Source organism: Ambystoma mexicanum, chromosome 3q, assembly GCF_040938575.1.
Source record: "Ambystoma mexicanum isolate Mex_15411 chromosome 3q, UKY_AmexF1_1, whole genome shotgun sequence".
Classification (NCBI taxonomy): domain Eukaryota; kingdom Metazoa; phylum Chordata; class Amphibia; order Caudata; family Ambystomatidae; genus Ambystoma; species Ambystoma mexicanum.
In genome coordinates this window covers 1,067,704,074-1,067,731,810 of record NC_090926.1, presented here as the reverse complement: position 1 = coordinate 1,067,731,810, position 27,737 = coordinate 1,067,704,074, and the positions used below count along the sequence as shown (strand labels likewise).

The 27,737-nt window shown below is 44.4% G+C and overlaps 1 protein-coding gene across 3 annotated transcripts in view; it reads left to right on the top strand.

Annotated features, from left to right (window-relative positions):
- MAFG (MAF bZIP transcription factor G) overlaps positions 1–26,067 on the top strand; it is a 317,483-nt gene extending 291,416 nt beyond the window's left edge. For all 3 annotated transcript variants that reach the window (XM_069655303.1, XM_069655306.1, XM_069655305.1), the window contains one exon: positions 132–26,067. In XM_069655303.1, the coding sequence (XP_069511404.1) occupies positions 132–584 (453 nt within the window). In that variant the 3' untranslated portion in view covers positions 585–26,067. The remainder of the gene's footprint in view (positions 1–131) is intronic.
- Positions 26,068–27,737: the final 1,670 nt, after the last annotated feature.

The window sequence follows — 27,737 nt, the reverse complement described above, 5'->3', positions numbered from 1 at the left end:
TGACAGATGGGGTGTTGGAAAATGTTGTTGCATAGTTCCCAAAATGGCCCATCTGCGTAATCGTGGCACAATGTTTTGCTTCATTGTTTTGGCAAACTATGTTCCTAGTAATTATTTTCCTCTTTTTACAGGTGAAGCGGGAGCCTGGGGAGAATGGGACCAGCCTGACGGACGAGGAGCTGGTCACCATGTCTGTGCGGGAGCTGAACCAGCACCTCCGCGGCCTGTCCAAGGAAGAGATCATCCAGCTGAAGCAGCGGCGGCGCACCTTGAAAAATCGCGGATATGCCGCCAGCTGCCGAGTCAAACGCGTGACGCAGAAGGAGTTGTTGGAAAAGCAGAAAGCAGAGCTGCAACAAGAGGTGGAGAAACTGGCATCCGAAAACGCGAACATGAAACTGGAACTTGATGCGCTTCGGTCAAAGTATGAGGCACTGCAGAACTTTGCCAGGACTGTGGCTAGAAGCCCTGTGGCTCCTGCACGGGGACCCATCAACTCCAGCATTGGGCCTCTATTGCCTGGCAAAGTGGCCACTACTAGTGTGATCACAATTGTGAAATCCAGAACGGACGCTAGGTCGTAGTAAGCGAGTGAAAGTGCAATGCAGGGTTGTCTTGTGCAGCGCGAGCATATGGGCACAAGGCTATTCCTGACAATCCCAAAGCACAACAGCAACCCTTCCCTTCAGCTTGGACATGGGTGGGTTGACATCTCTGCGTTCACTTCTTGAGCAGATGGATGGGGCCTGCTTCATCCTCTGTCACCTCCGGTTGGGGTGGTGGCATTGTCCATTTCTACATGGGTGGTTCGTCTGCTGTTGCAACGCCCGTGGGACACCAGCATTTTGGACTGGGGACAGGAAATTCAGATGGAAACACGTTTGGAAAACATTCGACATAGCTCAAGTTAATACTGCTGCTTCAACAACTGCCAACTTCTTGGAGGACTTGTGGTTTGTCCTACATCAGAGGGTTTATTTTGAACACACAGTACGTTGAATTGCCATATGTTGTCAGCAATTGAACGAGACAGCATTAACCCTTCTCAGCAGCAGTGCAGCAATTGTAGCAGCCCCTCTGGGACGAAGGTATTCTGAAAATGTACGGACGTTTCAATTTTCATTTCAAGCACTGATGGCAGGCATCTTTTGGGATATCTCACAATTATTTTACGTGGAAGATTTCTTTTGTTGACAGGTTTTTCTTACATTGGTGACAAATACCTTTTACAAAGGATGATTGATGCCAGTTAGATCTCACATGCTGGATAGCCAGTTTAATACAGATTATATTTGATTGAATGGTGTATTCCATATAATCCGTAAATGCACTGCTCACAGTTACACCAACCTAACCTAGCTCAATATCAAAAAAACAGTTGCTCAACTTTGTGGGCCTGACCTGGTACAGCAGAATATGGAGGCACTATATGGTGAGACAATTCTGTGAAAAGGACGGGAATCGGAGGAGAAAATAATTTGTTTTTGTAAAAGCAAACCAAATGAGATCATGAGCTGTGCCTAATGTGAGAGAGATGTGGCCTGTTTCTGATGTGTGGTGCTGATTGTTTCCTAATGTGTGAGTGGCGGAGGATGGATCCAATATAAGAAATAGAAGATGAACGTTTTTGGGGAAGTGTGATAGAGGGGAAGATTTTTGCCTAAAATGGACAGTGGAGGGTGGGGTTTGAGCCAAAGACTACGTTTTATAGATGGGGAGGTCATGGCATGTGTTTAATATAGCGATAAAGATAATATGCCAGAAAGAGGAGGGGGTGTGTGTGTGTGTGGTGTCACACATTGTCATTAGGCGGCAGACCCTCCTATTTCCTGCTGCCCCTACATTTTGTCAAATTTTGAGAATTACAACTTCACCCCTTTTACAATTATTCATTTTGTCGGTTTCATGCCAGAATTATAAAGTCTTTGACACAGAGTTTCACAAAAGGGTTCAGAAGATCTAGTGCTTATTTGTATAAGCGCTAAAAGCTCCAGCTCGTACATTGAATGGTTAAATGATCGGCTGAATGGCAACTCCCATTTTATTCACATCTATCATACCATAACGATTAATGTCCCTCGCTAACATGAGAGGGGGTTTAGATTCTATTAAAGACAAGGAGGCAAATATTGTGCATTATTCTTTACTTCTGACAACCACAGCAGCAAAGAAAACCCTTTACAAACAAAAAAGGTTTGAAAACGGAACTGAAAACAAAGTTCAAAGTCAATGCATGGGGACTCCACAATCCAACATGGAGGACAGGTCATGCCCTGTAGATGACCAATGAATAGGGACCCACCCCCATATAAGTCCTTTACTCCAATCCCAAGTCCTCTTTCTGCAGCTGTTTTGCATCAGACGCCCACTGCAAAGACCAGACGATGTAGCGTGGAGACAGGATCCAAACTAAGTTCAAAGGATCTCAACCTCGCTGCATCTTTGTAACTGTGACGAAATGCTCCTGAACGGATCATCTCACCCCAAAGATGTAAGAACAAAGGGTAGGTGGGTTTGGTAATACACACCTCCTTGTCTTTAATAGAATCTAAACCCCCTTTTGCGTTAGTGAGGGGGATTAATCATTCTATGTCAAGACAGGAGGCTTCATATGATGCAAGTTTAAAGCCCTCACATTAATCGCAACATGATCGATATGATCGATACGCTTGTGATAAAATGTTTTGATTGTTGATTCTCTTGACCAATCAGCTATTTCAACATTTGCTGCAGGCTACCCCCCAGGAAAGTGTCCTTAGATGCCATAGCACCCCTAACTGAATGAGAACCAACGGAGGACTTATCAATTCCCGCCTCCTGCATAACCCACTTAATCCATCTGGCTAAAGTGGCAGGGGACACCGGCTTATGGGGTTTCCTATAGGAAATTAGCAGCGGAGCGGTGTTAGGAGGTCTAAGAGCCTGTCTTCAACTCAAAACATTGTAAACACTTAATCACACATCATTTAGAATCTTCTGGTTGAGAAATGGAGGAAATTGAACACTTAGTTCTCATAGAAATAAAGAAAGTGACCCCTTTAGGGGTGAATATTTTATTGTCCACATCCAATGCTCTATCAGAAACCATGTTAATAGAAACCAGGCATAACAACATGGCTAATTGGTAGAGGCCGCCCAGGAGTCCTTGATAACACAGATGGAGTCCTGCAAATGTCCCTGGAAGCACCAGGAAGAGCTGAAATCTTCCAAGCCATAAGGGAAAGGTGTCCCTGAACGACCGGCTCGTGACGGAGACCTGTCGGGTCCGACAGAAGCCGCGGGTGGAGAGGGAGAAGATGAGGAGTATCCACCGCTAATTCCAGTAGGGCTGGCAACCACAACTGAGAAGGCCAAAAAGGGGTTACTAACACTAGCGTTGCCGCCTACCTGCGCACCTGAACCAGGACTCTGGCTATCATGGCAAAGGGAGGTAAAGCATACGAAAGGTGACCCAACCCATCCTGGGGGAAAGCGTTGCTTTCTAGCACACTGGGATCCGGTCTCCAACTGTAGAATGGGGGAACCTGGCAGTTGAGTCTCGAGGCAAAGAGATTCACTATAATCGGACCCCAAAGAGATAAGATCTTGGCAAACAGAGCCCTGTCTAACATCCAGTTGCTCCTGTCCTGGAGATGCCTGGAGTTCCAGTCCGCGACAGCGTTGCTGACCCCGGAAGATACTCTGCTTTCAACACAATGTCCCGATCCAGACAGAAATGCCAAAATTCCCTTGCTAGATCTGCTAAGCCTTGGACCTGGTTTCCCCCAGATGATTGATGTATGGAACCGCCGAAACATTGTCCATCCGGAGGAGGACACAGTCATTCCCCTGATCCTTGAGAAGGCTCTTGACTGCAAAAGAGCCCGCTAACCGCTCCAGACAGTTGATATGTAGTTGCTAGTCTAAGGCGGACCACTTTCCGTCTGTGGAAACCTGTCCTATCCTGGCCCCCCAGCCGCTCTGCTGACATCTGACTCCAGAATCACTTTCGGAGGGGGACCAAAAATTGCCATGCCATTCCAGGCATCCGTGTGCCTGAGCCACCAAAGGAGCTCCAACCTGGCTTCGGGGACAGAACCACTAACCTGCGAGTAAGACAGACTCTTGCGAAGATGTTTGGCCTTGAGGCGTTGCAATGCTCTGTAGTGGAGAGGGGCCATAAAGATAGCTTGGATGGAAGCTGACACCATCCCCACAACCCTTGCTAGCTCCCTGAGGGAGTCCCTCCCTTTCCTGAGGAGGAGACAGATTTCTTTCCTTATCTTGGAGAGCCTGAAGTCCAGAAGGAGAAGGATGCAAAGCTTGGAATCTATATTGAAGCCCATAAATTGGATACATTGCGTAGGCTTCAATATGATATGATATGATAGTTTATTTATATAGCGCCTATACAGAATGTGTTTTAAAGCGCTTCAAGGCAAGGGAGGGAACAAGGGAAAATACAACCACATTCTTACAGGCCATGAACAGTAAGGATGTGAAATTAACTATCGTACTCGGCCTGACGACATTTCTGGTAGAGCCGAAGAAAAACAAAAGGTGAGGGAGAGGGGTGCAGAAAGGGAGGGGAGGAACAAAACAAGCGACTATCATACTAGGCCTGACGATATTTCAGATAGTGCTGGATGGGTGGTGGGGAGGAAAAAAACAGTAATGGGAGGGTGGAGGAAACAGACGAGGTTGATATTATATTAGGTCCAGGGACAATTCTGATAGAGTAAGTGCATAGAAGAAAGTAAGGGGAGGAGATAGGAAAAGGGAGAAGGGAAAGGAGGAGAGAAAAGAGATTAAGCAGTCAACAAGAGTGGAGAAGCAAGCATGGAGAGCGAATACAATTGCAGAAGTCCGTAGTAACACACAATGTTGCAAGCCAGGATACAAGATGAAGATGGGAACAGCATGATTCAGGGTCACCATGAGTACAAGATGCAAAGGAAGTCCAGCATGAGAGTTGAGAAAGAGTGACGCACCGTGAATGAATTAAGTCCATAAAACTCAAATCCAGCATTGGCCACAAGACAGTGATGGTGAAGGAAGGCACCAGGTGGGCGGGGCTTGCTAAGTGGTGAAAAAGAGTAGCAAACAGGAAGGTACCAGGTGGGCGGGGCTTAGGCCAGGTGACCTAGATCCACTTGCACCTGCTCCCCATCTGCAAAGGAAAAGAAGCTGGAGGGCTCCTTAAGTAGGGAAACAGAGCGGCAAGCAGGAAGGCACCAGGTAGGCGTGGCTTGCTAAGTGGTGAAAAAGAGCGGGAAGCAGGAAGGCACCAGGTGGGCGGGCTTGCTAAGCGGTGAAAAAGAGCGGCAAGCATGAAGGCACAAGGTGGCTGTGGCTTGCTAAGTGGTGAAAAAGAGAGGGAAGCAGGAAGGCACCAGGTGGGCGGGGCTTAGGCCAGGTAAACTTCTTTACATTTATAACAAATCCCAACGTCTATAGAAGGGACACCGTTAACTCCAGATGAGTCAGAAGAATCTGAGAGCTCTTAGCTAACAGAAGCATATCGTCTAGGTAAATTATTATCTGAATCCCTTTGGACCTGAAGTGAGCCATCACCAGCTTCATTAACTTGGTGAAACACCAGTGGGCTGACGAAAGGCCAAACGGAAGTGAGGAAAATTGCCAAGTGTTAAACCCCCACTGGAACTGAAGAAACTCCTGGTAGGGAGGAAAAACCACAGGGACCACCAAGTACGCGTACTTGAGGTCTATCTTGACCATCCAATCCGCCGGTAGAAGGGTGTCCCGGAGTAGATGAATCCCTTCCATTTTGAAGTGATGATAGACTACAAATGAGTTTAGGGCTCACAAGTTTATGACTGGGCGAAAACCCTCCTCATGCTTTGGAACCAGAAATATCGTGCTCAGAAACTAAGAGGCTGTGAGGGACGCTGGGACCACCGCCCCTTTGAAAATGAGGTCTCTGACCTCCGCATCTATCAAATCCTGCTTGACCTTGTCGAACACATGGGAAAAGGCAAGGAAAGCTGACAAGGGGGAATGGGGAATAGAACTCTATTCGAAACACCTTGACCGTCTGCAACACCCAGGGGTCTGGGGTGAGAGCCTCCCACTGAGGAAGAAATTTGGTCAGCCTGCCCCCTAAACCTTTGTGGGAAGAAACCGTTAACACATGTGGCTTTACCTGGAGCTGCTCTCGATCCACCAGCACCCCTGCTGGCACGTCTTCCCTAATGGAAACTCCTTTGGGGTAAAACTGAGGTTGTGCTCCTCGAGCAGAGGAGAAATTGTGCGCCGCTCTTGATGAGTATTGCCGGGGACGGGTAGAGCCTTGGGAGAAGCAGCCAGAGGAGCGGGCTCTACCTCTTCCAGCCCTATCAAAAACCTTAGGGGCAAAGACCTTAATATTGGCTCGAGCCTTGTCTAACGCCGTGAAAGTGTGAACATAGGCAGAAAGAGCCTTAAATCTGTCACCAAACAAATTGCCTTGGCCCGTAGGACCCGCCTCCCTTTCTGCCATTTCTACTAACTTGGGATCAAGCCGCATGAGGGACTTACGCCGCTCTCTAGAGATGGAAGCATTAGCTTTACCGAGCAGGCAAACTGTTCTGTGAATCAAGCCCAGCAGGACCTGCACATCAATAGGGAAGATGGAAAGTGCTGCCTCCACTACTAGTTAAAAAATCTGTCACCAGACCCATCACATCCAACAACTTGTCCTGACAACTCCTCCAGGCCTTATCTTCCCCCTTCTTGGGGTCGTTCCCTTTCTGGGACAAAAAGGATACCATGGACTAGTCGATTTCTGGAGTGAGGGCCTCCTTATCTGGAACCACCGGCCTGGGGCACTCAGAACTTAACGTGTTTCTGTCCTCCTTAGGCAAGGGGCGTCTGACCCAATGATTCAAGAAGTATGACGCTGCATCCAAGGTGTGCCATTCTGCTGGATCGAGGAATGAAACCCCATAAACATCAAGAACTGGCCCTTTTGGAAGGAAGGACGCAGTCTAGCTTTCTCTTGCGTCTTTTTGGAGGCAAGTCGGAGTCTTCTGAACTATCTGTAGATGAAATGGGGACTGCTGGAGCACTATCAGGAAGCTGTGAGCTACCAGACCAAGGGAAAACAGACTGGGACTGTTGGGAGCCCTCCAACTTACGCTTCTGACTCCTTCCCGGGGAGGAGATATGAGTAGGGGTAGTGGACGGACTGAGTTGTCCATTGCATGTTTGGACTTCTTAGTGCACTTACGGGGAGCTTGATATTGTACAGAAGAAACTACTTCATGGGAAGGGTGAAAGTCAGATATTTATTTTAATTAATCAAATGCTGAGGCTAGTGTAGAATTGTGGTCTGGCAAAGCAGTGTCTAATAATAACTGTTTCACTTCAGCCACTGATGGCTGGTTAGGAAAGGAAGGCGCCCTTATGTCTAAAAACTTCCTCCCCCAAACTCTCACCTTTTTGGAAGGCCTAACCTGAGTGATGGCATCCGCCAAAGAGGGCGTCTCCGACCCTCTAACCGCGATGACCGCACAAGCACCCAATGTGGGAAGGGAAATACAGAACAAAATACATAAACTGTGCGTGTATTTCTTTGTATTTCACTGTCGAACAGAAGCCCCTAAAGGGTAGGGTTAATATGTTTATACATGGCCTACACATTTGCTGTAACAGAGGAAAAACACAGACCAGGCGTACCTCAAAAGCTGCTCACCCTAGCAGGGTGTGGTATCCAACAGCACACAAGGGAAAAACCTTGCAACAAACACCAGGCAAAGCCTGAGGCCGAGCAGGCTGCAGCACGCCTTCAGCGTGGTCGACTCTCCGGCGTCGAAATTCCCCGGAGGAGATGAGTAAGTAAACAAACAGAAAACTCATCCACGCGCGCAGGGCCTGAAGCAAAAGCTTCTGACAGGCTTGCGCGCGTCGGCTCAGGATGGGCGTGTCGCCGGCTTTGAGTATTCCCAGAGGGAATGCACATACAAGTAAAGGCCCACGCGTGCCGGTCCTGAAGTGCAACAAAACTCAGTTTGAGGCAGAGCTCACCGCGTGTGAACTATACCGCTAAATATAAAGCGGCGGTCTCACAAAACAATATCACCACACAATATAATGTAGCTGAAAAAACGTAACATGAAAGGAAAAAACGTTCTAAACTGAAAGACCGCACCACCATCTAAGTAATACACTCAACTACAATGTATCAAAGGCCAACTACTGACTAGCAACAAAGGCACAACTAGGAGTGACTTATCTTATGGCATCAGCAGCTAAGAAAGAGGAGTTGGGATTGGAGTAAAGGACTTATATGGGGGCGGATCCATCCTCATTGGTCATCTACAGGGCATGGCCTGTCCTCCATGTTGAAGAACAATGCATAATATGAAGCCGCCTATCTTGACATAAAATCCTGAAATAAAGCATCTCTCTCAATAGCATCCATTTGTCCTGCGCGGGCAATGGGCCGTAGGTTTTAGTTATTGTTTCCTCCTCCTACAGTCCGGCTTGGATGTCTGATAGACAGATGCACTTGTTGCAATGAAGTGTCCTGGGTAAGTGTTGTGCACTTTCTCCGGGGGCCTCCTCGTAAAGTGATGTTTGAAATCTTTAACGTTTGAAGAGCAAACACTTAGTGTCAGTTTTCTGCTACAAATTAGCCTCTTTGCAGAGTCAAGTGATTAAAGTCTCTTCCACTCCATGTTCACGTGTGCCTGGTTTCCTGTCAACATTCTGTAATTAAGTTATGAACGGGGCCAGTAATTGGCATACTTTACAAAGGTTCATGTCCGAGTATGAAATGGGCCAAAAAGTACTTTTTTTCCCCCAAGTATCGGAGTATGGTAGTCTGATTTTTATTTATTTCTAACCCGCCGGCAGCCCGTGGGCATCAGGCCGCACAGTTACACTCTAGGACAAACACATAGAAACAGGACAGTTAAAGATCCTAAGGTGGCACAATAATTAATTGGAAAATCAGTTTACTTAAAGAGATGGGTTTTTAGTATCCTACGGAAAACTCTTGGATTTTAAGTGGGGTAGCGTTGCAAAATTTTGCAGCGCAGACTGGGAAGGATCTTCCTAAGCCATTGAGGTGTTTAAAACCAGGATAGTGCCAGGTTGGAGGAGCATAATGATCTGGCCGGTGAGTAGAGGGAGACTAAGGACTTTAAATAGAGCAGGGCGGTCTCAAAACTTTGAAATTTATGTCCCACACTGGCAGCCAATGGAGAGCCCGCCTATACTTTGAGATCTGCTCCTTCCTCAGAATGTTCTCAATAACCCATACGGCATCATTTGGAATGACTTGGCATTTTCATAGGCAGGTGGTATATGCCCCCATCAGCAGGGCATTGCAATAATCCAACCGACAATAGTGGCACAATTCCTTTCAGTGAGGCAAGGCAATAATTTTTTAGCAGCCGGAGGTAGTAATTGCAACTTCTGCTGATCTGATTGATGTATGCGTCGGCATTCAAGGAAGATACAAAGAGTGCACAAAGTTTTTAGTTTGCTCTGAACTGGAATTGTGCTGGTGATCATTGTGAAGCTATTATAGTCTGGGTTCAATTTGAATTGTGCCTGTCAAGAGCCGAAGATCAGAAACATTTCCTCCATTGAGGCACTTCCAATTCTAAGACAGCCATGACCCTATTAAATTGTAGGTGTGGAGGAGTTTGGATGAATCTTGTGCATAGTTCCTGATGATTTACAGGACTAGCTGCGTGTCATCCTCGTAGTTTGTAAAATATTATACCCGATTCCTCAAGGAGCGTACGAGGGGTCTTATGTACAGGTTACAAAAACACTGTGGACAAACAGGCTCCCTGGAGCACACCACACTGAATGGTGGCTCGAGGTGAAAGTGTCTCCCCCCGCCCCCCAATGAATTCTGGACACGGAGTGGGACCGTAAAGATTGAATCCATTCAATGGCTTCCTTGGAGCAATTTCCTATGAGTCCAAGTGTGTTCAAGATGCGGTTATGGTTGAGCAAGTTTAAGGCTGTGGACAGCCCGACCAAGAGCAGGAGGCCCTTTCCCTTTTTGATGGTACCGAGTGTGTTTGGAGATCGACCAAGGCAGATTCCATCCTGTGTGCCGGTCTGAAGCTGAATTGCCTGTTATGAAGGACATTGTTGGCTTCCACAAAGGATTGGAGCTGCAGTGTTACAACTTTATCAAGTATTTTTAGGAGGAAATTACAGTTCGTGATAGGTCTGAGGTTACCTGGACCTTTAGGGTAACTTCCAGGTTTTTTTTAAAGAAGAGTGGTGACCGTAAATGCCTTGATTGCTTCAGGGATGAGATTATCCCGAAAGGAGAAATTAACCAGGTGGGTAAGGAAGGGAGTAAATAATCCTCTGTGCTCCAGAAGCACATTAAGCGGTAGATTTTCCCTCTGGTGGTCTGGTTATGGACTACTGACTCATTATTACTTTTTGCAAAAAAAAAAAAAAAAGAAAACTACAGTGGCCTTGTCATGGCTATCTGCAGACTTACTGACCTGCCGTGAAAGAATACATGTTTTATTTTGGTGGGTTCGGAAAATGCTAGATCGGGTGATGTGGAGTTCAGTATACAGCCAGGTGCCATTTTTTTAAAAGTAGTGCTTTCAGTTCCTCTCAGGGTAGAAGAGAGGGGGGAAATCTGGCTGGGTTTGGTAGGGTAATACAGACTCTGTATAAGAAGATAATTGAGTTTCTTGTAGTTCTTGGTTTCTGCTCTGGAGATGTGTTGGATTCCGCTGGAGTGTTGGTTGTCTGTCTTGCACATGATGCAGACTATCTTGAATAGGATGCTGGTCAGTAGGGGAACCCAGTGTAGTTCACCGAAGACTAGGATGCTTTGGTAGGAAATGTCTCGCGATTAGATTGGCTGTGATGTGGTGAATGGCTTTCGGGGAGCTGTGGTGGATAGAATTGGCTCTTGATTTTGCAGAAGTGAGATCCGATTCTGTGCTGCTGTCTGCTATATTGGTGACATAGATGTTGAAGGAGAGTTCAGAGCCCTGATAAAACTGAGATTGATTTTCCCTGCAGGACGAGTTTGTGTCGAAATCCATAGTTTCATTTCTGTCGTCCAGATTCAGCCTGCCTATGATTCAAGGGGTTTCTTAGGAGGATGTAATTGTTCTTGGCATTTTCACTTTTAGGTGAGATGTAATTTGCAGCATTAATTCTTAAGTAGAGGTTGGTGTTGTCTTCAAATTGATGTATTCTTTTTAATAAAGGAAGAAAAGAAAGACCGGAGGAAAGAAAGCTAAAAAGAAAAATAGGAGGAATTACTGTATTGCTCAATAGCTATTCCTCTTGGTTCTCTCTGATTAATGTCAAATGTGTGCATTTACTGCAGTCTGTGATTCATGCATTTCTCCAGCATTAACTATTTCAATGAAATATATCCTTTGAATGATGTCATTTAATCAAGCTGGAAATCTTCTGTACTGTTTTTAAACGGAGGAAAAAAGTGCAAACCTTTGGCAGCCTGTCCACCACTTTCTGAGCCCTTTACCCTCTGACTAAAGTGGTTAGAGGAATACAACTTGCATAGGAACTCTGACTTACTAATCAATTAAATCACAGGCTTAGAGGCCCTAAACTCTGCCCCCAAAGACCATCTTCAGATTCCTTATCACAGTCATGTGAAGGGAGTCTTACAAGCATTTATAAAGTGTTTTGAGCGCAAGCCTACCTCGGTTGCAATGGAGTACACACCCATGGAGTTAGAAGTAAGAGTGCAATGGTAAAATATAATCATATTCTACTGACATTCTGTTTTAGAGTTATTTAGGATATTGTTCTTTTATAGGTAGCCTTTTCTGATTGAAACCTCCCCATTCTGGATGATGCCCAGATTGGGGGCGGGGGGTCCTGTATTTTCTTTAGTTCTATTTGGCACAATCTTTGGTCACTGAAATCCTTTTTTCAGGCCTTGACGTTTGAGGATTAACACTGATGTCTAATACAAATGTGAAGAGTTAATTGACCTCGCGCCTCCATTCTACACCATGGAAGACTGGGGATTTAGGTTGACTTCAATATCAAAATGCTCAAAGAAAGACATGGGCATCTCATTTGTTGAGTGATGGGTTGTTCTGCTGCCTATCTGAAGCTTAATCCACAATAGGTTCTGTATCTGCTTTACTAAAAACAATGGTTTGTTGCTGAGAACATTTCCCACTAAAGAGCTAGGTAGCAGGAAATGCCTTCCTCTTTAGGACAAAAATGGTTGAAAGCTAATGGCCTCACCTTTGCTCCTTTTAAAAACCTCCTGGGCATTCAAAAAGTACTCACAACAGTAATTCCTTCACAGAGGTGACTATCCGTCCGTCCTATTGAGGAGACGACCGCTCACGCATCCTTGCCTAGCCTATAATCTACACAACTGAAGTCAAAGGTATGTGAATAAAGCAGTGCTTTGTACCACAAGATACAGATGGTAGAAAGGCAGGTGCTTGTGCTAAGAAAATCCTTGTCACGGGAGGTCCCGTCTGTCAAGGAAGATAATTCCCAGGACAATCATTTCAGACGATAGAGAAATGTGGTAGGATGGATTCCGCCTAGGAAGAAGTGTGGAGTATGTACTTGTGAGCGACCTAGGGATGTAAACACCATCATTTTACTCCACACTTTGTCTGTAGTTGATGCTAATGAACATGGCATTTTTATCTGTGATGTTGGACAGGCTCTGCTCCTTAAGACTACACAAGAGGCTTCCTTCCCTGCTTCCTTGTTTTTCTTAGCCTGTTGCACTTGACAGTGGTGTCTCTGGATTATTTCTGTCTTGTTTAATATTTACCTCTGGCTTTCCTTTAGACTGTTTTGAACCTATCCAGACAATATACAACCGAAAACTCGATTTTGATCTAATGACCATTTACGTGAGACTATTTGATTTTTCTTTTTAGCACCGTGAATGATTGGATGAGGTCAACGTTCTTAAGTGGCATGCTAGTAAGTTTAAAGTGGTTATTTTCTGTAGTCTGGTTATTCTATGAGGGCTCCATATATGACGAGCAAGAAAGGGGAACAGCTCTATTCTCTGATAATTCGATATTTAGGCATACTGCTAGATGGATCTGCCCCTGAAGTCGCAGGTTAATATTTTCACTAAAGCCAGTTTCTATCAGCTGGGATTGCCAAAACAAATCTTATGTTCTCTTCAAGCATGTGCATTTGATAGTGGACGTAGCATGTATCTAGGAATTCCGGTCTGTATCCTCAAACTCTTCCAACATTTCCACAATGCTTCGATCAGATTACTAATGGAGTCCATAGATGTTGTCATATGTCTTGTATCCTTGCCAGCTTCATTGGTTCCGGGGTGCATAGTCTCTAAAAAAAGGTTTCCTTTTCTTACTGCCAAATTTGTTCCTAAGCTTAGTCTAGATCTGCCAGTCCAAACCAGTTTTTTTGTCTCTTAATATTTTAGCATTCAAATAGGACAACTTTTGTCCAATGAAGCAGTCATAGTTTAGAATATCCTTAGCACCCAGATGCCCCCGGGCCTTGGCTTGCACTCAGTAAATTTAAATACAATACAATACAAGTGGTACTTTGTTGAATCGATTCTGCAGTCTCCATATATTATTTGTATTACAGTATTCAGGAAGTGACTGTGGATACCTGTTCAGTTAACTTTTTCGTTGGTTTTTCTCATTCTTTCTTTTGAGCTAATCCTAATGACTGTTTAACTCTCGTCTTTTTTTTTTTTGTCTTGGTGATTGGCTTTCAAGCAAAAGTTGGATTGTACTTTCTTTTCGTTACTTTTGTTTGGTAGCCTCTATATTAGGCTATTTTGCTTACTTGTGATGACTATCTGACTTTGAATTCCGCACCTACTCCCTGATTATGTATGCTCTGTGGCATCCAGGCTCTCCAGGACATGTGGTCTTTTTTTATATCCGTTTTTTGTGACCTTCACTGGTTACTGTACCTTGCAATGCATGGTCTGCCTTATTGTAACTCGTCGCTTTTCTGCCAGGGCCAGACTTCCTTCTACTTCTGTGTTCTCTGTGAAATACTAGCAGAGGGGGCGGTCAGGGTTTAAAAAGAACATACCATGTGGTCTTTGCTCAAAATAAATAATAGGAAATTACATCATAGGAAAGTATTTTAGGTGAGCCTTCAGGATGTCGACCGTAAAGCTATCTGTAGGCAAATAAGCATTTGCAAAAATGGCCTATAGATATAGAATGTATGCCCAGATCTGGTCCTGAACCTGCTGTGCCTAGAGTCCTAACCTCTGCACCTCACTAACACCACCCAATGTGGGTGTAACCTTGTCTGGGGTTGTGTCTTGTCTTGTACAGAAATCTGACCTAGCAGTTTGCCTGTGCCTCCACTTTGAGGGTGGGGCCATGCCTGGTGTGCATGTTTTTTTTCTCCATTCAGTACTGGTACAGCAGGCTGAAAGACAATGAGTTGGAAACCGCCTAGGTCAATTATCAGTGGTTGTGCTTAATTACAGTTATCAATTTTGAAGACCTTTTCCAATTGACTCTTTAGCAGTAAACTCCTACATTTAAAATAATGTTAGAAGATTGTGTCCATCTGTAGGTTAATGTCACTGGCTTGGTCTTGCTAAACCTCATCCCTCCGTTATATTTGAGAAAATATTCTGAGCTACTGTATTGCACTTTCATAAATGCTCTTGGTTTCTCCTGTCGGTTTTAGCTGTTTTTATAGCTCCCTGTATATTAGTAAATTCATTGGGTGTCAATTGGGTTCTGCATAAAAAGGGATTCTTAGCAGAGCAATCGCTGCCTCATCTTTTTTTGTTTGAAGTAGACCATATTGAACAGCAAAGCAACCTGTAGGACACGTTCTGTTCTTTATTATCTCTTTCTCCAAAGGGAGTGCTATTTATAACGTGAACAAAGTCCTCTAGATCTAAATGAATGCCTGATACATGTTGTGTTAACTCATCAATCCAGAGACCTGTCAACACAACTTCATTGGGCGTCCGTACTGTTCTTGCCTGAAAGACTGAAAATGTGTAAAGTGTGCCTATGCTGTATTGTAGCACGTTACAAATTTGTTTTGATGGTTTGCAACTGGCAAATGGTAAAATAACTGGCTTGGCTCCATTATTTGATGTACTTACTCCCACACCGCCATCAAGAGCCAAAACCACAAAAATCGACAGCTTCACAAGTTGAACCGATCTACTGCACTAGCTAGATGTTGCATCTAATGCAGGATGATGGTTACATTTTCATCAAGCGTGGACAGCTGCTAAACTGGGATAGAGTTTACTGTTTTGCAGTGACTCAGGCGGTGCTTTCCAGATTTAGTTTCACAAAGAACTATAGAACAAAAGGGTACTTTTGAGAACAGAATGGTTGCTGTGAGACCACCCATATGTCTAACTGGAGAGGGATTAGGTGCACAGTGTCATTGAGTAACCACATGTCGATGTGAACCTCTTCAGACCTGTTTGGCTTTCCTAGTCGACACACTTGGCATTCTTTTATGTGTAATTTTCGTTTTCCTATATTGTATGCGATGCTGCAGGTCTCTGCATGATCTAAAGCTTCAGATTTGAAGTAAAAACCCAGACCCATTGTATTTGTCAATGCTTGTTTTATCATGGAGGACTAAGGTCTCTAAATCGTGTGTAGGGTGGGGGTCAATGTCATATTCTCATTTCCAAGGTATTTCAGATATTTCATCAGCAAAGCATGGTATTGTATGCTTGGCTTTCTGCATTTTGTCATTGTTCACAAGTTTACTCTTATATCCTGTCCCTCTGGACATATTTTAACAATTCCTAACCAGACCCGATAGGCTCTTCTTTGAGGACCTCATTATTGGCGTTTTGCCTCCTGCAGACACACCAAGCCCATCAGGTAGTGTACAGCCACTGTCTCCCCAGAATTAAGGTGACCCTGCTCCAATCCCCCGTGCCAACAGGGCTCTCTGCGTCCGAATCCTCCTGGCCATCAAAACCCACAGTGACAAGTGAGGATAAGGAGAGGAAGAAAACGCCACAAATTATCACTTTTTTCCATGATGGGTATTCCATAATTCCATTCCATAATGGAATACCTGTAATTACAAATACCAGAATCACCCTCGATGGAGACTGAGATGCTGGTTGAGGTATTGACCAGGAAGCCAGACAACCGGCATCCCACTCCAAGCAGGATGTTCTTGCTGAGACTAGAATAATATGGGAGAAACCCCACAATGTGGCTCCCATGGAAAAAATGCTGGACTAGAGATACAGGCAATCTACAACAGAAGGGTTATGTACAGAGTCGAACCTGCCAGCAGTGGGGTCTACAACTTTGACACAGGTCGAAACTTAATGGGGACTAGTAGGGAGGGAGGAAATGTGAAGTTCTACCAGGAAAGGAGTAAAATGACAGGGAAGGCTGAACATCTTTGGTAAGTATTGGAGGGGCTCCAGCGGGAAAAGCTGCATTTAAGGCTAGAATTGCCAGTTGCTTGGTTACAGCGATTGTAGAGGCCTACAAAGTTAGAGGAAATGGCACACCGAAAGATCTGCACGCTCGTCTTCTAAGAGCAAAGTCTGTGCCTATAGCTTTTCACTGGCGTACACCTCCGACATGTGCATGGCAGCCATGTGCTTTTGTCAATTGGTCTTCCGTACTGTGATGGAAAAGGGAGAACCCCCATCAAATGGTAAAGTTTGAACATTTTGTTGCACCTCTGGCAGAATCTGTTTGTTCTTCAGCCAGGCTGTCCTGCGCAGGTACAGGCCTATACACAACCCTGGGCGCAGTGTCAACATGTCCTGCTGCAGACTCTAGCTTTAGCTTCGGCAACCGTGCGAGGAACTGGTCCTTCCTGTTATCCTTGAGATCAGCCTGTGGTGTGCAGCAGGAAAAAGGGGAAATCTGTGCTAATGCGAACGAGGCACGTGGGAAGCTTGTGCCTAATGTGAGTGACCTGGGGGTAGGAGTGAGGTACTTTGTGTGAGGATGTTATCAACTCTAACTGAGGGACTGAGGAGAGAAAGGGCTTTGCCTAATGATAGGAGAAGGAGTGGATGTATCTAATGTAAGAGGAGGTTGAAAAACCTAATTGGGAGTGGCTCGTGAGGAGGTAGGTCACTAATAAAGGAATTGGTGGATTAATGATATAATCTGGGATTAGAGCAGGGTTTTGGCTCTGTGGAAATTAACAATGTAATACATTGAGTTAGGACAACTATGCCTAATATGAGAAAAAACGGAGGACTTTTATTTAAATGGAATTGACTAGGAGATAACTGTAGTTAATATGGGAGAGATGCTTATTGTAGCAATTCATTCAAAGTTCTGTATGTAAGGTATCGTTCAAGTTATTTATGGTGTGATCGTTCATTACACTACCTGTTTGTGACTTAATATGTCTTTATAAATTAACAAAATGTTTTAAGGTAAAAGGCGTTTGCAGGGGAAGGGAACACGGGAATAACATTGAAAAAGGCAGAATGTTTACCCTGAGCTCTGCAATTCCTAAAACCGCTTTATATTGGAGGGGATGCAGTGCATAGACTTCTGAACTGCCAACATAACGTTACAACTGCAAATTCCTCATTAAAGTTCAGTGGGCAGAAATGAGTTTTGTATTTAATGAAATCTGTATAGCCTAAATTAGACTTGAAAGCTGGGTGTATATACGCTTCACATATCAATATTAACAAGTGTGCAGTAGGATTACACCGCTACGTGTTGATGCAATGCTGACAGTAAGTCATATTACAAATTAATATATGAATACGTGTATTAATATAGTATGCTGAACTGGTATACGCTTTATCTGTTGAATACACCTGCCTGGGGCAAAACTCACCTGATGAAGCGTAGTACACAGGAGGTGAGTCGGTCCCATGCCACGCCAGATACGATTTGGGGGATTTATGCTCCAATATTCAGTGGTGTTGCATAGTACCCTTTGTTCACCCAGATGGATGGTGTAGGGAGATGAGGCATCAGTCATGCTTAAGTATTCAGGTTGGCAGTTGGGTTGGTTAGGAAAGTGTGCATCTAGTACCATTGAATGAGTTGGATGTTTTTTTTGGAATGGACGTAGAATGTTGGACTTGCATTACTGTGGATGGATGGCATATCTCTGGTATCGGGCTGGAAGGGCCATCCCTGTGTGGCAATAGTGATGGGGTGCAAGCTGTACTGGAATATCCCATCTGTGATGCGGGATAAACCTATCCCTATATCCCGAAGGAGCAGCATGATGTGCCACCATTGTCCATCAATAACAGTAGGACATGCCATCCTGTTCTGATGGTAGCACAGGGCATCCTCTATCTGTGAAGCCAGAGAGACCTACCATGTCAGCCTATGAAACCTTCAGAACAAGCCACCTTCAACCTTTGAGATCATGATGTAGGATGGCACGCCCATCCAATATCGCTTTTTGGGCAGCTCACATTCTGGTTTTGCATGATCGTTGACATGCCCCTCTGTTATCTGAGGTTGAGAGTGGCATGTTCTGAGGACAGCCTAGTGTTCAGAGTTTGCATGCCCCTCTTGTATTACTGCTGCCTACCCATTGAGGGAGGCGAGCATTTCCCACTGTGTATCTCGTATGGAATGCTGTTTTGATGTGAGGCTCTTTTTCACCACGGATATACCAGATGTATTTATAGAAATATTGCTATAATTTGAGGGCAAAAGCCAAACTTCTTGTGAAGATGCAAACAAATCTAGAGGTTTCTAGTTTATGGTTTTTTTTATAAATAGTTACTGTAGACGATTTGTAAAAACGTATAACAAAAAGATCCTAATTTCTTTTTTTAAAGTCGTACCAAAAGTGGCTTATTCGAATGACTTCCTTTCTCTTGGTCGTGATGTTGGTGCTTTTTGGTGCATATCTGTGTGTGTGTGTGTGTGTGTGTGTGTGTGTGTGTACGTGTTGGTCTGTCAGTGCGTGTCCGTATGTGCAGCACTGTGAAGTGAAATGTTCCTCATGCTGATGTCACTGTGTTGTTGCCCTTTTAGACCTATAAAATGCTGCTGAAACTGTATCCCCATTGGGAAGATGTGGTACTTCCTACTTCACTTGGTTCTTTCCCTTTCCATGTGCAGCCTCTCATGAATTGATGCGTCGAATAGATGCAGAGTAAGTTCAATAGCAGGCTTCATCAGCTACTGGTGTCCCTTCATTGGATGGGATGTTTGTGCAGGACTCAGATCATAGCAGAGCTACATTCCTTTCCAACTTGCTCATAAATATCTGCCCCATCAAGGAATGAGACTGGACTATATTTTGCAAAAAACAATTTAAATAAGTATATACCAGGACTTGTGTGCAGCCTTGCCTGAATCTACCACATCAAAAGTCTCTGTTTACCCACTAGCTCCTCTGCCTGGGCCTGTGGAACTGGTCATTAGCCGAGCTAGCAAGCCTTTTTCTACCGATTCTTTTTTTTTCTGCCATGGCCTTACTACTGTCTATGCAATGTAACCTGGGGGTTTCCACATATTAGTCTTGTCTCCCACAATTTTCCTGTTGGGTTCTGCATGCTGTCTGCGTAGTGTCTGTGCCTAAACCACTGTGCAAGTGCCACTCTTGTTAATTTATCATGGCTTGTTTTCTGATTGAAGCTGGCTGTGGTAAGAGACTTCTGCCCAAATCCACCCTATGTGTACACAAACTTCGCAAAAGGTGAGAAGGCTTTTGAAGTCATTGTGGTGCATACAATCTCTTTCTTCCGATCCCACTTGTCACAGATCTTTTTTGTGTGACAACTGTTCTACCAGTGGCGACCCCGAGGCTTCCTGTTCATGGACTGATGACCATTCTTGCTGACAGATCTAGGTGTAATACTGAGGTTTCCTTTGAATGGGGGTTTTATTGGCATCCTTGTGTGCCAATATTCGTTGGGTTAACTCAGTGGCCTCAGTCAACAACTGCGTTGACGGTTCTGAGCTAGTAGAGATTTTGAGTGTGTACAAGACTATGCTTTTAACTGTTTTGGTCTTTTGCAGCAGCCTCAAGAGCAGCTCCCAGAATACATGTCTGAGTCTTCTTTACAGGGGGTTACCTCACAAAACATTTGTTTTTGGAACAGATCTTAGATTTAGCCTTTCTCCATCAGCTCCGCCCTATTAGGTTGGCTAGCAACCACAGTGCAGTAACTGCCTCTGAGGGTAGCTTGGACAGCAGTTGCAGCAGAGTCCACGTTCTCACACCCTTATATCCTCTTCATTTTCCTACTGGTTCTGTTTAGCCTACTGTGTTTTCACCTCCATTGGAGCCCGTTTCTCCTGCCTCGGCTGGTGTTCTTGCATCTCTCGTGGCTTTATTGCTCCAGCACTTACCTTTGCAGCCTTACTGCATACTCTTTGACATCCAGGACTCATTTCTACTTCTTAGCTACGTTTGGCTTCGAATCCCACTCTTTTGGACCCTTAATCAGCGTGGAAAATTGAACCACATTTAGTAATGAAGAAAAAAACAGCAAGGACCCTTCATGTGAGTCATTGGTGTGATGGAGATCCTGGACGTTAAGTGGACAGACTATCATGTTTGACATGGGAGCGCCCGCCACAGTTCTTAAAGTCAAACGTCTCATTGGGACAAGCATTGTTGTATAGCTTGATCTGCTCATGAATGCTGCCGTGATATTGCAAAAGTCTCAATCTGCTCCTCCCCTTAAAATGATTGAGGACTTGTATCACTCGCTTTAGTTTGAGAAGATCTGTGTACTGTCATATCTCCTATCTGCTTTTCATCCTGTGGACTTTTCATCTTCCAGTGGGTATATTGGTCTACATGTACGCAGACTTGATATGCTCCGAGTCATCCACCTGGAGAAAGATTCTTTGGGACTCTTTCTTTTTCGTCCCTTGTGGAGCATAACAAAATAAAGATGTGACACTCCTTCCCAAGCGTTTAGCCATTTTTACAAACCAACATCAGTTTTTCTGTGTCTGTAAGACTGATTGTGTGCCTTATTTGGGGTTTGAGGATGCGAGCATGGAAAAAGCAGGCAGCAGGATAGCTATGCCCCTAACCAGTGAATGAAACTGTGCAATCTCACTCAAATGTGTTTCTTTATTCACATTGGCCTCTTCGATCAGAATTCCAAACATTAATGGGTTCCTGTATCTGAATAACTGACTGACTATCCTGTGCCTTCAATCCAGAAAACATTTTCTGGCTGTTCACTTAACAATTCATAGATTGTTCGAGGTTGCATGTAGCAGATGAGCGTGCTAGAGTTGAAGGCATTCTTTTGGGGTTTCGCCAATCCACTCAACAAAGCAAGTGTTTTTCCAAGACAACATGACTACCATAATGTGTCAAATTGCACTCAGGCAAGTTTTCCCATCTAGCTTTGCAAAGGGGGCTTAGCACAGAGTAGCTTCCTAGTGTTGTCTGATGTTGCAGGAGTCATCAGCATAAATGTAGGGAATACCTTTAGTCTATTCACGCATCCCATCATCCACGACCAAGATCTGCATCTGGAAAGTTTCTGATTTAGGGGTGTTGGGTGCATCCTTGAGTGAACATTGTCATGACATGCCAATTATGCATTTTTAAATAAGGAAGCGTTCTCTAGCTCAGCAATGCAACCCTCCGTCCTTGGGAGAAACTACTCCCATATGGTTTATCCATGTCCCTCTCCCCCCGCCCCGAGGATAGTTCTGAATTATCCAACTTTTCAGTCTAGTTCTGGTGATCACTTATTGGTCAAACCAGTCTGGTTCCTCTGTCCGTTTTCTCTTATCGCTAGTTCCTCCAGTCTACCTTTTTGGTGAGAGGGTAACTGTTGATTATGCAGGGTGGTCTGGTTACTCATCCTTAACCTCAGTCCAAAAAGCATAGCCTCCTGGTTCTTCAGGAAAATGTGCAAGAGACCTTTGGTCATGGGAATTTGGTTGAGGTACCTATACGACTGGCGTTTTCCTCCCCAATTCAGGCTTTTCATACAGTTTGGGATTCAGGCATTGTGTTGCCTGTTAAAGGCATAACAGTTCTCAGTGAGTTTCCATTAATAAGAGGATTGTGCTCTCTATTTGTCTAATCATTTGGGTGAGGAGCAGGTCCTGTGTGGAGAGCCTGCTAATAATGTTTAGGCCACAGGAAATATCAGTCTGCCCTTCTGCTAGGCTTTTTGTTTTCTAGGACGCCTATGACCCGCGTCAACAAGCATCTAAAGCTCTCAGGGTAGATATCATTTTCCTCTTTTATTTTTTAATATTATGACATCAACTGATTACTTCTCCTAAGGGCTTCAACGCACATCATCAATTCAGGGGCCGAACAGCACACTGGCCTACTCCTTAGCCTTATTTAAACGTTATTCTTTGACCACCAGTCCCAGAGCAGATGTCACTTTAGTCAAACCGTCCTGAAGAACATTTTGGCTGTCGAAGGGTCACTTCATTTCACTAGGGATGCACTATAGACTCGCCAAAACTACATATCAAACCTAGTCCTTGAAATTGTATTTTGTTTACTAATTGGGCATTTGTTTTGCTTTTTTCTTCCTGACTTTGTGCTACGACTGCATGGGATGCAGTGTAACAAATTGTTGTTACTTAAGCAATTCACCTTTCACTACTGACACCTTCCACCTGTGCTGGTGTCCATCTTACATCCTAGAAACTATTTCTACTGTGTTCTAGTCTTGTGTTAGGGGCCCTCTTTATCTCTAGCACAAACACTGTGGCCTAGTCTTGTGTATCGACACACACCACCCTTGCATGAGGGGCATGCTTCCATCTCACCAACAAGTGTATCCCGCTTGGGCCTTGCATTAGGGATGCCCCTCCTACTCACCCTCTATTGATATCATGCCCCATTCTTGTTAGAGGCTTTCTTCCAGCTCAACCACTACTGACATCATGTTTCAGACATCTCAGGGCCATTTAATTCCGTATAAACCACAGCTGTATATTGGGGATGCGCTTCTATCTCGGTATGTGTATTGCGTGTTAGCCTTGTGTTGGGTCACTCACATCTGCTTAGTTCAAACACTATGGCACAAGCAGTTCTGACTTTGTGCCACAATATATAGACATGGTTCCTCCTGTCTGGTGTTAGGGGAATGTCGCACATTTTTAAACTCAATCTGAGCATAGCCATGTCCGGTTAGACCGAACCCCCATCGGAGACCTGTCCAATTGTTGTGCCACCCATAGAGCATCAATAGTTCTGGAAGCTTCTATGTGCTGACTTTCATTGTAGTCTGCACATGTAGGCTCTATGGAATCTGTCAACAATGTATAGTGGTGGCAATCTTATTAATCCGCCTGCTTAGGCTAACACTTGTCTCAATTTCCTTTGACTTCTAAATGCGCCACAGAAACGTGCATGTCTGAAGCAATGTGTAGGTCTTGAGCTACACTTTAATTTACTCATTGGTTGGGGAAGCATATAGGCCTCCGTGCACAGAGGTACCACATGTACCTAGGATATCCTAGCAACCACTCACTACCTCAGTAATGTTTTGGGATGATGTCGGGCATCTCCACAGGCAACTCTTCCATTTCATCCATTCCCAGCACTGTGACTCATCCTTGTTCATCTCACTCTTTCATCCTTCAGTAGTGACACTATGTTCCACTCTTGTATACTGACAATGTATCTGTATTTTGTGTTGTGATCAATCTTCCATTTCTGGATTTGCCAACTCTAATCTCGTAAGATGAAACTTTGTGTCAGCCTTGGGTTAGGGTCTTGCTTCCATGTTATCCATTGCGGACCACTCACCTTTGCCTTGTATTGACACTGTTCAAGCTTTGTGTTCGGCACATTGTTCAATCTTAGCCAGTAATTGCACTTTGCCAATCTTTGTACTGAAATTCTGTTCCAGATTTTTTGTGAAGTGCACTCTTTAATCTCAGTATTGCTATAAGCCCCAAGCTTTGTAGTTGCACCTCGTCTTATCCTTGCACTAGGGCATCTCCTTTATCTCAGTCTGTTTTGATGGTGCCAAAGATTGTATGGGAATTTTGTCTCAGCCTTGCTTTGGATGCACCTTTCCAACAGGGTCCATACTGACAGCCTTTTGGTTGGTGCACTGTTCCATGCCAGTACTAGCGTTGTTCACAAGCTCTGTGCTGAGAATTTCTCAGCCTTGTGTTGGCACCACCTTTCCATCATGGGTAGTACGGACAGTATCGTAATGTAATGGGGCTCCTCACCAATACTGGACATACCCCTAACATGCACTGGGCCGCTCTTCGCTTGAGGGGTTTGCTGCAACCATCATCTTCATAGAGATGGGTAACTTTTCTGTCATAATTGTTAATCAGCCCTGGGCCCAGGATGATACTGTGCTCGGGCATCTGTGTTCAGAGGCCTGTTTTAATTATCAGTATCTGCTTTCATGCTGTTATCTTCAACACTGAAGTCCCTTCTCGTTTAGCATTTTAACTCGGTCTTACTATGTCTGCCCCATCGATGGTGCACATTTTTACTCTGTTTTTGTTTGTGTGCAATAGTGTACATGTCCTTTGTTTTAAAGTTCTCAGAAACCACTGCTCACTGCACGAGGTAATTTAATGGTGAGTAGTTGCAGAATAGTCATGCATGTTAGCACGGATTTGTATGTTAGGTTCTACAAACCACTATAAATACACCATACATCCTTCTGCCAGTCAATGGCTGCAATGGTGTGTGATCCCAGACCAGGTCAACACCCTCCTCAACAGTCTAAAGGATTTGGATTCTGGCCTTGTTGAAGGAATCTTGCCACTTCATGAAGCAGACAGATGCGTGGCACTGCCTAGTCTCCTGCCACAGTGTTTCTGCCATGTGTAGCACTGTCAGTCCTGCTATCAGTGCATTCTTGTCACTGCTTTGCTGACACAATGCCCCTGAAAGAATGTGTGTACTGTCTGTGCTGCTGTGTAGCACTACTTGCGTTTCTGACACTGTACTACTGACATTTATGGAATTGCCTGCACTCAATGCATTTTGTCCGTATGCCCTGAACTCCTGGCAAGCTTTCCCTTTTGACATGACACATTTGACTCTGGGCTCGTTTTTTCTATAGTAAATAGTAATGTAGATTGTTGGAACTGCTGTCCTTTGGACTCCCCTCCTAAACTGAAAGGAAGAGTAAATTAGCACACCCAGGTGTTTTTTTTTTTACAATATACATATTGTTTACTGAAACGCACTTCTAGGAAATTATCCAGCTGAGACGAACCAGTGAAGTCTGATTGTTGCTTTCACAGAAATTCATGGAAGAGAATCTAGCCAATCATTGAATCCTTTCAAATGCTAGGTTCAGGCGTGCAAGGCAAATTATTTTCCTGTATCTATAAGCCCCCCCCCCCCCCCGACAGTCCGGCAAACATACATCCTGTTGTGATATTGAGAAATAGAAGATTATGTACACAGTGCTGTTCATGTTTTATGAACAAGGCCCTGAATTCTGTGTTTTTCTAGATGTTGTATTGTTCCTCACCCTTTATACTTTGTACATAAGAGTACTTTGTACACTAGGGCATCCCTGTAAGGTTGTGTCCCACATGCAAAACCAAGTGGTGTGTGCAGTTGTGATTGCTTGTTGTATGTTTCTTGCTGATGTGTTGTCGAAGATGGCTTCAATACAGTCTGTGTGTTTCATAACTTTTTGCCAAATTTGGAGAATTAGTGATATGTTCTGACCACTTAAAATGTTTAGAAAAGGTCTGCCTTGGCAGCTAATGGACACCCACCAGCAATTACCTTTTGGCTACATTCACACAGAGCGGAGGTGGTTTGAGTATGGGAGTCCAGTTAGGCTTTTCTTTTATGTCCTGAAATTGTTTTTGTAGAGGAAGCTAAGTCTGAAATGGAAAGTATTTAATGAAAATGTGGCGAATTTGTAAATATTGTGCACCAAACATAAATATAAATGATATCCATGTGATATTTGGTTGACCTTTCAAATTGAAATCTATCCAACAGTGGTGTCATACGTTGGCTTGTTCAAGCAAAGTTCATTTAATATTAACCCATATTTATTAATAAATTATTGTACTTTTCCAGTCTGTGATGTTTGTTCTGTGTGTTCGGGTCAGGTGTTCACGCTCCAGTTGGAGGTGATGTTAATTTATTTGTGTATATAATGTATGTTTGTTGACACAGCGTACTTTATTTTGTATTTGACCAATAAAAGTTATTTTAAAAAGCTCACCTATGCATCTTTTTTTGGGGGAGGTCCGCTTTGAGTGGACTTATTTCGGTGTGGTTTATGTTTCATTTTGAGAATATTTTGGCTTGTCCATTTTCTCTTTTGCAGGTTACTTGGTAAGAAAAGGGGTTGAGCATCGAATGTTTCTTCCTTTAGCAGACTTTTGTCACAGATGGCCTCAATTTCCCACACAACAAATGTTTCAAGGGTGTTTTATTAACGCAAGGGCTTGTTGGCAGCATGTTGAAACTCTTTCATCGAATCAGGAGCATTTGGAATGGGTACAAGAATCTGGGCAGACACACCATCTTAACTTTTTAAGGCTTGTCATTCTCTCGTCTCCCTTGGACATCCTGCATCCCTAACCCAGGAGTCCCTAAACACCTACACTTTAATGCAGTTGTCGGCGAGTGCCTGAAGGCAAAATCCTTCTCGATCTGGCTCGCTCCAGGCACTTACTAGGGGTGCCCTGACCTAACATTTCCGCAGATTTCACAAGAGGAAAATGTTTTTAATTTGCCAATATGACACACTGGTTCAGTCGCTCCCTTTCTCTCCTCCCCCTGATCTTGCTACTCCCTCTATTCTACTCTCTCGCCCTTTCCCCTCTTCACCTTGTCTCACACCTTCAGGTCTTCTTCCTGTCCCCTCCCCTCTCCTCTTCTGTCATTTGATTTCTGCACACTCTGCTCTTCTTTCCTCTCTCTCTATTCTCATCTACTTTCTTCTCCTTCCCACACGCTGCTCTCCCCTTTTCCACGCTGCTCTCCCCTGTCCACTCTGCCCCTCTTCCCCTATTCTCCACTCTTCTAAAAACAATCCCATATATATATATATGCCTTTATAGCCTAATCTTACCACTCTCTGCTTAGCAGCTCTTCTAACTACTTGTTCCTTCTGTTTCACTCTGCCTGGACCACTACTTCCACTCCCTAACCCATCCTAACAAGCACACACTCACTTTCACTCTCTAATTCGCTCTAAACATCTCCCTCTATTTTTCTCTTCTTCTCACTCCCCTTATACATACACACCCTCCTCACACTGGTACCACTCGCTTGCTCACAATCAAAACCTCACTTGTACTGTACTCCAACACTTCGGCACTCCACCATCCGCCTGGTCTCTCGGCACACCTCCACAACACCTGACTGCAACCCTTCAGCCCACACTTTGCACTCCTTCCACTCCCTTTTTATATTGCTTGTTCTGATTTCCCACCCCCTCCCTTTCATTGGCTCCAGCGTTCACCTGACTGTGTGTGACTGTCTTTTCCCCAGGAGCTGGCTTCACAGGTGAAAGCATTTAAGAACCCCTCTTAGACCCGCTCTCTTTTTAGTCTGTTTCTCCTCCCACCCAGTTTTTCTATTGCCCTACCACTCGCCTGTAGATAGTTTGGGGTTGGTAGTTTGCTAGGTGTCTCTCATTGCTGTTCGGCAGGAACAATTCTAGTCCATTCTCGAGCATTGGATCGCTCATAGATTCACATGCTATGAATATTCCCCGGCATCAGGCTGGGAATCCTCAGTTACATTTAGATTTCTCTTACTAAAAGCAAGAAACCTCCAATTTGTGTTCTATAACCCTTGTTATGGGTGGTGTTGGTCCCATATGATGGGACCTCAAGTAGTTCGATACTAGTCCCTTTCCTCCTCTTCCCTTCAAATTATAA